This window comes from Cynara cardunculus (assembly GCF_001531365.2).
Source record: "Cynara cardunculus var. scolymus isolate 2C chromosome LG 2, CcrdV1, whole genome shotgun sequence".
NCBI lineage: Eukaryota > Viridiplantae > Streptophyta > Magnoliopsida > Asterales > Asteraceae > Cynara > Cynara cardunculus.
The window spans coordinates 50,911,514-50,922,208 of NC_037529.1; the positions used below are offsets into that span (position 1 = coordinate 50,911,514).

At 33.2% G+C, this 10,695-nt stretch overlaps 1 protein-coding gene across 1 annotated transcript; it reads left to right on the forward strand.

The window, feature by feature from the left end:
- The first annotated feature begins 2,085 nt into the window (after positions 1–2,085).
- Positions 2,086–6,181, forward strand: LOC112507495 (serine/threonine-protein kinase STY46-like). Its single transcript, XM_025112109.1, has 3 exons — positions 2,086–2,579; positions 2,886–3,981; positions 5,768–6,181. The coding sequence occupies exons 1-3, from the start codon at positions 2,167–2,169 to the stop codon at positions 6,071–6,073; spliced, it is 1,815 nt and encodes a 604-aa protein (XP_024967877.1). The 5' UTR covers positions 2,086–2,166; the 3' UTR covers positions 6,074–6,181.
- The last annotated feature ends 4,514 nt before the right edge of the window (positions 6,182–10,695 follow it).

Here is a 10,695-nt window from a genome sequence, read left to right on the forward strand (position 1 = left end):
ATATTATATGTAAAGATTATTTAAAATAATAGATAATGTAGATTTTTCCAAAACAATTTTTTTACCAAATTCAAAATTTACAGTAAATATAATAATCAATTTTAAATTTTTTCAATTGAATGTTATATTATTTAAGCGTCTATGCTATAAAATAGGTTTTCGATGGAGTATGGATCGTATATGGACGATAGTTGGAGTCGACAGCTCTCCTAGGTTTCTGAGGCTGTCCCTTGGTATGTGCGTCCTGAACAGGTTAGAATTGGTCTTGACAAAGGGTTGCGATACCGCAAGGGTGAGCTAACTACAAAAACTCGTCCTCGGTTCGGATACAATTCGATTTGAAAAGATTCTGATATTGATCTTTCTTATGATAATCTCTTGCAATTGGGTCGTCGTGCTTACGGTTTGGAGTTATTTTACAAAGACTTGCCATGATAAGGAAGAAGGAAGGAACAAATACACTTGAAGAGCGTAATATATTATCTTATTTGTATTAATTAACATATTATATTATTAGAAAATTTTATTTGAAGTATAAAATATTTATAAAACACAATTTTTTCAAGGTAGTCTTTTTGATATTTTACATGTTTATAAACTAATTTGTTTCAGATTTAATTTATTTATCAACCAACAAATAATTACCTGTTATCAATTAATTTGTCGATAATAGGCTAAGCAAGCTAACCCTCCGATCAACCAATTACTTGTTACCAAAGATGGTTTAGGGGCCGTTTACCAAATGCTTACCTGAGTAAGCGCTTACCAAGTCACATTACCTAAGCGGATGACTATGACAAAGACCAAGAATCTTACTTGGTAAGAGCGAAAACAAGGACCGAGAATCTTACTTGGTAAGTAATGACAATGATTCTTACCAAGGTTAACGCTTACCGGGTAAATTATTACATAAAATATTGTTTTGGTGAACTCAAATCTTACCCGTAAGTAAACGATAATATTAAATAGGAAAAATTGCACCAAAATGGAACCAATTTTCACCTAATTCCTATTTTGCAGAACCAACTTTCAAAATCGTCATTTTGGGGAACCAACTTGGACCTGATTCCTATTTTGGGGAACCAACTTTCAAAATCGTCATTTTGGGGAACCAACTTGCACCTTATTCCTATTTTGGAGAACCAACTTACACCTGATTCCTATTTTGGGGAACCAACTTGCACCTGATTCCTATTTTGGGGAACCAACTTTCAAAATCGTCATTTTGGGGAACCAACTTGCACCTGATTCCTATTTTGGGGAATCAACTTTCAAAGTCGTCATTTTGGGAAACCAATTTGCACCTGATTTCTATTTTAAAGAACCAACTTGCAAAATAATTATAGATAAATAACTAAAATTCGTTTTTTTCCAAAAATTAATGCAATAAAATTTATTTTTCATTTCAAATCTCGTTTTTATTTAATTCAGATATCAAATTGAACATTTAAAAAAAATCCAAATTATCACAGTAAAAATTATTTTTTACTAATGCAAAAAAATCAATTTAATAGACAAAAATTAATTGATGCAATTGGTTAGATATAAAAATCTTGAATATGAGATTTAATATTTATTTTTTATTGCATCAATTAATTTTTTTTCTATTAAATTGATTTTTTTGCATTAGTAAAAAAAATTTATTATGGTAATTTAGATTTTTTTTAAAAAAATGTTCAATTTGATATCTGAATTAAAAGAAAACGAAATTTGAAATGAAAAATAAATTTTATTGCATTAATTTTTGGAAAAAATGAATTTTAGTTATTTTTATATAATTATTTTGCAAGTTGGTTCCCAAAATAGGAATCAGATACGAATTGGTTCTCCAAAATAACGATTTTGAAAATTAGTTCCCAAAATAATAATTAGGTGAAAGTTTGTTTCATTTTAATACAAATTTTTCTATTAAATATTATCGATAAATGATTATCGGGTAAGTATTCAAGCATAACCACTCAAACTCTAACCGTGCATATTTACCTCACCTTCCCAAAAATTAACATAATTACCCACTTTCACTCTCTCTTTCTTCATGTCAGAATCAAAATGTGAACGACTAATCTGAGAACCATAATAGCCAGACCCCAGTTAACAAACTTGTTTCATTTGGATAAACTTGATACATTTTTGTTAAAATTTGGGACCAACTAAGTTTAATCGGCCATGGCAGCTGCTCTTGAATGCTGGTCTAGCCGTACGAGCACCGATGAGGACATGGTGGAGCAAGGGCTCATGCGAACCGGCGACAGATCGGAATCTTCAGCAGCCGCCGCCGTTGATACGTCTTCATCTTCTTCCTCCCCTTCGGCCTCCGCTGGTGGTTCTCTTAAAGACAGTTCCATGATGCAGAAGAAGTTTCAGAAACTGAGTCGAAATGTCTCGGAAGCCATTGCCTCTCTCAAGAACTCCTTGAATCTTGACCCGGCTCGAGACTCGAATCCGACCCGGATCGATACTTGCCGGAAACATGTCTGGGGAAGCGTCGTTCGGAATTTGACTCAGCTTTATCCCGGAAGTCAACTCCCGGAGAAGCTCGTATCCAATATTCGAAAGCATTATGATTCTTTACCTCTCAGGTCTTTGCTCTATCAACATATATTTAACCTTAGGGTTTATAAATTGGGATTTTGGTTAAATTCCCATGAAACCCGTGATTTTTTTACCTTTTAAACTTTCATTTTTGCTAAATCTGATTAGTAAATGAAAAAAGAAAAAACTATAAATTTGTTCATCTCCAATCGTTTGAAAATTAAGTGAAGTTGTAAATTGATATGGATCTCAGACGTTCCCAGCAGTTAGAAAAGTAGTTCGATCTTTCTTGGAACTTTTGGAATTTTATATGGGTTTTTGCTAAATTTATGTTGTTGATGATGTATTCGCAGTTATGCACAAGCAGGCTTCGAAATGAAGGATGTGTTTTTGCATGTTAGATTGATAGAACAAGCATCTGCGGATGACCACCCAGCTATTATGATACAAGAAGTTTCAGATGATGAAGTTCAAGGGTCTGTTTTGAAGCTCACATTTGCTTGTAATTCATCGCTTTCATGGCCAGCCATGTCAGGATCACTCGATAGTGCTTCAATTTGTTGCAAGAAGATACAGATCTTTGAGAAGAAAGGGTTCACATTGGGAGTCATTCTTCTTTTGGTACAATCAGCGCAAGAGAAACTGTTCAAATCGCAGATTGAAAATGCATTGAAATCAGCTTTGAAAAAGCCGGTTAAATCAAGTGCTATGAAGCTCCCATTTGGGCTTTGTGGTTGTCAAGAAGAGGGTACGAAAGGGAGGGAGTTTGGAGAGATTGAAGACGATTCCAATGAGCAAAGTTACAGAAATGGGATTGAAAATTTAAGTTCGAGTTCATCAAAGGTGAAACTTCAATTGCCTTTATCCAGTTCGTCGATAATAATATCAGTTGACGAATGGCAAACTGTTCAATCTGGGGCTGATGAGATTAAGAAATGGTTATTAAATCCCGATAGTTTAGAGTTCATTGATCAGATTGGAGTCAATATATTTAAAGGAACATATAAAGGTAAAAAGGTTGGGATTGAGAAGCTAAAAGGGTGTGAAAAGGGGAATTCATATGAATTCGAGATCCGAAAAGATCTTTTAGAGTTGATGAGTTGTGGGCACAAGAACATTTTGCAATTTTATGGTGTATGCATCGATGATGTTCATGGTTTATGTGTTGTGACTAAGTTGATGGAGGGTGGATCAGTTCATGATCGAATTATGCTGAAAAACAAAAAGATCCAAACAAAAGAGATGATAAGGATTGCTGCAGATGTGGCGGAAGGAATTAAGTTCATGAACGATCATGGTGTCGCTTATAGAGATCTTAATACGCAGAGGATTTTATTGGATAAAAATGGGAATGCATGCTTAGGGGATATGGGTATAGTTTCTGCTTGCAAGAGTGTTGGAGAGGCTATGGATTATGAAACTGATGGCTATCGCTGGCTTGCTCCTGAGGTTAGTTCTCTTTAACCCATTACGGTGTTAGCTCAACCTGTTTGTTTTATTGGTTCATACTCGCCATGCCAGATTTCACTTTTCCTACACATTTTATAAACCCATATAAGTAAAAATTACAGTAAAGGAGTCGGTGAATCATCTGTTAATATGGCATTGGGGTCCACAAAAAGGGCGCTTTTTTTTCACACACAATGGTGTAAAACGGTTTTTTGCTACTTGATGTGGCAATGTACTGGTCCAAAAGTCATTTATTGAAAATGCCCTTGATGAGCATGGATTTAAGAGATATGATTGTTATCAAACCAAACAAACTCTGTATATCCCACCTGCAAGTAGGGTCTGTAGGCAGACCTTTTTTCTGTCTCAAGAGACAGGTATTACCGTCTTCCACGAAGAAAACAAGGCAACAAAAGGGTACGACAGTAATACTGTCAAATGTAGACCTTAACTATCATAACCATCTCCTATAGTTGCAAAGTCGTATAATTGTTTCACGTTTAGGTCAGGTTTAAATCCAACATTATGCTCCATCTTTTTCATTCGATTAAAATTTTCATTTTTCTAGATCCCGTTTTTACAATTAGGAAACATATATCTATTTGGACCACAACTATATTGTTTGGTTTATTCATGAGGTATGGCAGTTCGTTTTCTTGTGCATTAACCAAACCAACTATGCCTTTGTGGCTGGCTTAACTGGTCAAGTTTGAGTTTGTTCTCCTATTGGTCACCAGTTTGAATCCCCCTGGGCCGGAGGTTTTTTCAGCCGATTCAGGGTCCCATGAGATTAGCTGAAGTGTGCTAAAGTTGGCATGTACACCCATGGTCATAATGAAACGACCCGCCAAGTACAAAAAGTAGAGCAACTGTTTTTCTTTGAATTCTCTTCTCCATGTATAATGAACACTTATAAACCACGGCCTATGGCGCTTAAGTTGGGTCTTATTTAATTTATTTCTGACCCATGAGGAATATTTAAAATTGGCCAACAATAGTGACCTGATACAAGCTATATATTGTCTTGTATCCTAGAGTTTTGCAACATAAGAAAAGTCCACAAAATACATAAGTGAGATAAAAGAAAAGGAAAAGTTATTAGCCCTACCAAATGAACCATGTACAACTTTATAAAACTTCGGCATCATCTGGTGAGCATGTTCCATGATTATCTTGCTCAACTTTTGGCTTTATTGAACCACTTGCATCATTTCACTTTTAAATTTTGTACCAAATCCATCATCTTATTACTATTCAAGTTCCATGAAATTAATTTCTAATAAACTTCAAGAACTATTGTCATCATGGTAGGTGGAAGTAACGGTGCTAGATTCACTTTGATTTGACACAATTCACCCGACTATACACACTACAACAAGATCGGATTTGTAGGACTCCAAAAATCTCCAAGTGTCCTAACAAACTGATTTTATAGGACAAAAAAGATATGCACCCCTGTGTAAAAGTGTTGCAATAAGTTTATAGGATATTTTAACAAGTTTTTTAAGACATTTTTAAATAAAACGCCCTATTAATTTTTTTATATGATATTATTTCAAAAATTGTCCAATAAAACACTTTAACTGACCTAAAAACTATTCAAGACGCCCAAAAACATCTTATAAACTTGTTGCAACACTTTTACATAGGATATACAATTGTTTGGATTTTATAAATGTAAGTTCTATAAAGTAGTTTATTAGATATTTATAGCGTCCTATAAACCCGATCTTGTTGTATTGAAAACTTTTGTGAGTCCCATCTTCATTTTCTTGTTTACGTGCAGATCATTGCTGGTGATCCAGAAACCGTCACAGAGACGTGGATGAGCAATGTGTTTAGTTTTGGAATGGTGGTATGGGAGATGGTGAGCGGGGAGGCAGCATATGCAGCACTCTCACCGGTTCAAGCAGCTGTTGGGATTGCTGCTTGTGGGCTCAGACCCGACGTCCCAAAAGACTGCCCTCAAAACCTCAGATCTCTAATGAACAAATGCTGGAACAATATCCCTTCAAAACGGCCTCCGTTTTCAGAGATTCTTACGTTGTTGACTCGGCCAAACAATAACAACAACAATAACAGCTATAGGTGATGGAAAAAAGTCTATGTTTAGTTAGCAAGCATAGAGAAAGGCATGGTTTCATTATGTGACATAAAGTAAGAAGTTGAAATATAAACATGTTCATATGGGTTCCTTTGATTTTCTTTTGCTCTTGGTATGATTTTTGAGATGGATGGGAGATCATTAAAAGTAGCAAAAAGGAGGTGAAAATGTTGAAGAATTGGGGCAAAATCTTGGAGTGATTCATGGGATTTTGTCTTTAGTTTGATGTTTATGTTTCTAAAGGTGGGGTGTTAGTGGGCCCATGATGTTTTTGTATCCAAAATTTGAGGTGGACAGTATGTGATTTTGTTTATGTCAATTCTCACTGTTGCTTTCAAGTCACTATTTTGTTTCACTCAACGACCACCTGAAGACCACTTGTATATATTTTTACTTATTAAAAGCAAATTATCAAATTAAAATTTAATGTGAAAAATAATACAAAATAGCAAATTGTTTTTAGAGTACATTACGATTTTATCTATATATTTGTTAATAATTTCGATTTTTACTTTTATAGTTTAAAAGTTGTGATTTTTGTCTCTATAGTTTATAATGTATTACTATTTTTATTATTATACTAATTCCTACATTTAAATATAAGATACTAAACAGTAAAGAATTGCAAACCATAGAAACTCAAACAACATAAAATTGTAAATCATAAGGACGAAAGTAAATATGAATTACAAATTATGGGGAACAAAAACCATATATTTTAAATTACATAAAAGGAATCTACAACTTTTAATAAACCATCGGGGTGAAAAACACAATCTATTCTTGTTTTTAATGCATCATAGTACTCATGCATTGTAAAAAGTTATTTCAAAATTATTTTTACTTATTTTAATTTTTAATATTGCTTCTATATTTACTAAACTTCGCAAACTTTACCATATATTTTATATTTTCACGATAGTTTATTAAATTTTGTTATTATATCCAGTATAGTTCAAAACTAATTATTACTATAATATAAAATATTAAACAATAAAATAAAGTAACAGTACATAAATATTTAATCGAATCATATTCTGAAAATATCAAAATCTTGACAAAAAAATTATTGTACTAAATTTGATGTTTTATTGTTCATAATACTAAAAAGTTGCAAAAAGTAGTAAATTAACTAGAGAGGACTAGGCGTGAAAACAGGTGTAACCGGATTTTTGATGCATTTATTGGGGGAAATTTTATGTAAATAGACATTTTATAAAATGATTTTTATTTTTAGTCATTATAGAAATCTTTTTCTCAAATAGTTAAAATTTACAAAAAAGAATTATATAGAAAAAGATTTTTTGCATAAATTTTATTTTTAGAGAAAAAAAATAAATTAAAGAAAGAGTTTAGAATATGGATTTTTTTTTTGCGTGAAGTCCCTTTTTTTTTTTTTGCAAGCTCCGCTATTTTTGCGTAAAGCTCTATTTTAAGTTATTTTTTGCTTTTTTCCTGGAAAAAAACTTCATCCGGAAAATTCTTTTTTGCATAATTTTTTTTTAAACTTTGGCTATTTTAATAAAGGGCTTTATAAAGTAGCTAAAAAAGTTAAAGTCATTTTATAAAATGACTATTTGCCTACATCTCCTATTTATTGGAGATGGTCTAATGGGTGATCTTGTAAAACTTAACTTAAGAGTAAATTACAAATTTCATTCCTATGGTTATATGAAAATTAGGGATTGGGTTACCCAAACAAAATGCTTACACGTATAGTTATTGTGATTTTATTTTTGTTACGTATTCGGTTTCTTCTGTTGGGATAAAATGTTGTATTCACGTACTTGTGTCTAAACTGTTTTATAATGCTTTGTAGTTAGTCTTACTTGCTTCGTAATGTTAGGTATAAATAGTGGTGCTTGTTAGTTTAGTAGTTAGAATCTTGTTAATCACTTGTAGACATTTTGACATATTCAAGAACACTCTGTATTGTATTGAAAAGTTCATCAAATACATTCGGCATTTCAAATCATTCTTGTGTTCTTGATTCTGATATAAATCTGCTTGTGACTTGAATTTGGGATCTACAATTGGTACCATAGAAAATCATAAAGCTCTTGGAATCATATTCTGTTTGAAAATCTTGAATTCTTGGTTCGACAGGTTCTGTTTTGATTCGAAACTGTTTGTATTTGATCAAATTGGACTCTTTTGATCTGTTTCTAGCCAAATTGCATTCATAAAAGTTGTTCTAAATACATTTTCGAGTTAATCTGTATAGATTTTATCATCAATTTCTAAGTTTTTGTGGATTTTTTAAAAAACTTTTGAATTATTCTGTCAGATCATCTATATCGCCCGTTGAAGAAATTCATTGAGCGATATCCTCAAGAACATCACTCATTGAACATTTGAATATGTATTGATCGATATATGAAGTCATCGCTCATTGAAGGTTGTATTGATCTAATTTTTGTGGAATCCGCATGAGTGTTGGAAGATATTTGAGGAAATCGGCTAAAGGTTGCACAATATTTGAATATATCGCCCAAAAGTGTTGTGTAATCCGGTCAAAGGTTGCATGATATTTGGATATATCGGTCAAGTGTTGCAAGATATTTGGTTATATCGGCCAAGTATCAAGAGATATTCATTCTTGTGATTGTTCAAGTTTGTGAAAATCGTCTAAGGTTTAATTGATATTCTTCTATATCACCCACGTGTTGTGCGATATTTGTGAGGATTCTTGAAGTTAGAAATATATCGACTGAGTGTTGAGCGATATTCTAGTATATCTTCCAAGACTCAAGAGATATCTAATGAGTTGAGAATACCACCTAAGCTTCATCCGATATTTGTGTATACCGCCCAAGTCTTATCCAATATTTGAGTATATCGCCCAAACTGTGAGTGATATCCTATAAGCGATATTCTTTAAGCGATTTTCTTTATAAAGTCATGAGGGATATTCTGTATTCATCAAGAAATTTTCTAAGTGTCAACAGTTCTTCTTGAAGATTCCAGTTTTGTTCAAGATCATTTTCGGAAACGGTCATTTCAAGTCAACTATGTTAAAATGTCTAAGGATATGTTAGGTATTGGTTCACATTCCAAGCCACCAGTTTTTGCCATTGGTGGGTACCCACAATGGAAAATTAGGATGATTCATTTTCTGGACAACAAGGATGAGAAGTTGACGCAGTCTATCAGAATGGGCCATATGTTAGTTATATTGATATTCCCGCTCAAACTACAGAGGATGGTATTTTTGTTGCTGCAATAAGACAAAAGAAAGATCCTCAATACTATAATGACACTGAGAAGGAAACAGTTCTGATAGATAAAAAGGCATTGACTTACATGCTTATGGCCATACTAAATGAGTTGTTTAACAGAGTTGATAGTCGTGGGTCAGTAAAGGAACTATGAGATGAGCTTGAGAAACAGATGTTGGGAAGTGAAAAATTAGTGCATACGAGATTGAACCACTGCATCAGTGCTTATGAAGGATTCAAGGCCAAAGAGAATGAATCCGTTACTGAGTCCTACAACAAGTTTAATATTATTCTGAATGATTTGGGAATGAATGGTCTTTAGAAGTCTGTTTCTGAACCGCCCAAGGCGTGGGCAATATACATGGTTCATGGGAATCCGCCTAAGGCATGGGTGATTTAAAAGCCAAATCTGAGTTCATCGCCCATACTTGAGTACACTGTTCAAAGAATCAATGAGCATATTTTGTGTGCTTATTTGGTTCTTTGCACAAGATCACCATGTGCTTAATGATTAACGTGTTCATTTTTATCAAAAGTATGCCCTATGAAGCATCAACAACAAGTTTGTCAACATTTGACTTTTCAAAGTCAAAGTTTGACTTTTGGTCAACCTATTTGAAACTTAATGTTAAAGCCAGATTTGAAAATATTTCAGAACTAGATGACTGGATTTGGAATTTTATTGGAATGGTCAGATTTTGAGTATTTGCAATAATTATTATGGAGATTTCTATAAGAGGCCAGACCGTTAAGTGCTTTCAATCATTTCGTTTGACCTGATCAATAAGATGTTTTGAAGGTCAACAATCAATGTTCTGGAGGTTTTGGAGTTATCAGTCATTCGTCTAACCTGATCAATTAGAAGTTTGAATGTATACAATCATTATTCTGAAGTTATGGTTGTGATTTAGAGTTTTGAGTGCCGATAATCACTCATCTAGTTGAGAATTCTGAATCTGAGTTTGATTATTCAGTCTTCTGAAAGAGTAAAAGAAATCGGCTTATCTTTCTTGGCTGACTTGCTGATCTTTAAGCTATATATTCTTAATGCTGACACTTCTCTCTGGATCTTACTGATAAAGGTGTTTGTTTTGGTTGTTCAAGCTTATATTGAAACCCCACTTTGAGCTTATCAGATCAAGTTATAGCTGAATGCTTATTCAACTCGTGGTTTATAAAAATATTATTTATTATAAGACTGATTCTGCACTTTCTCAAAACTCGTACACTATACATCCTACAGTTGGATGAAAAAATTGCTTGTGGGCCGGCGATAATTCTGAGGTTCAAGGTTTGAATTTTTGTAGTTAAAGTTGTATTTTGTGCAATCAGTGTTGAATTCACATTGGGTCGTATTTTAAAGTTCAAACTAAAGAATAAGAGCTCTATTCG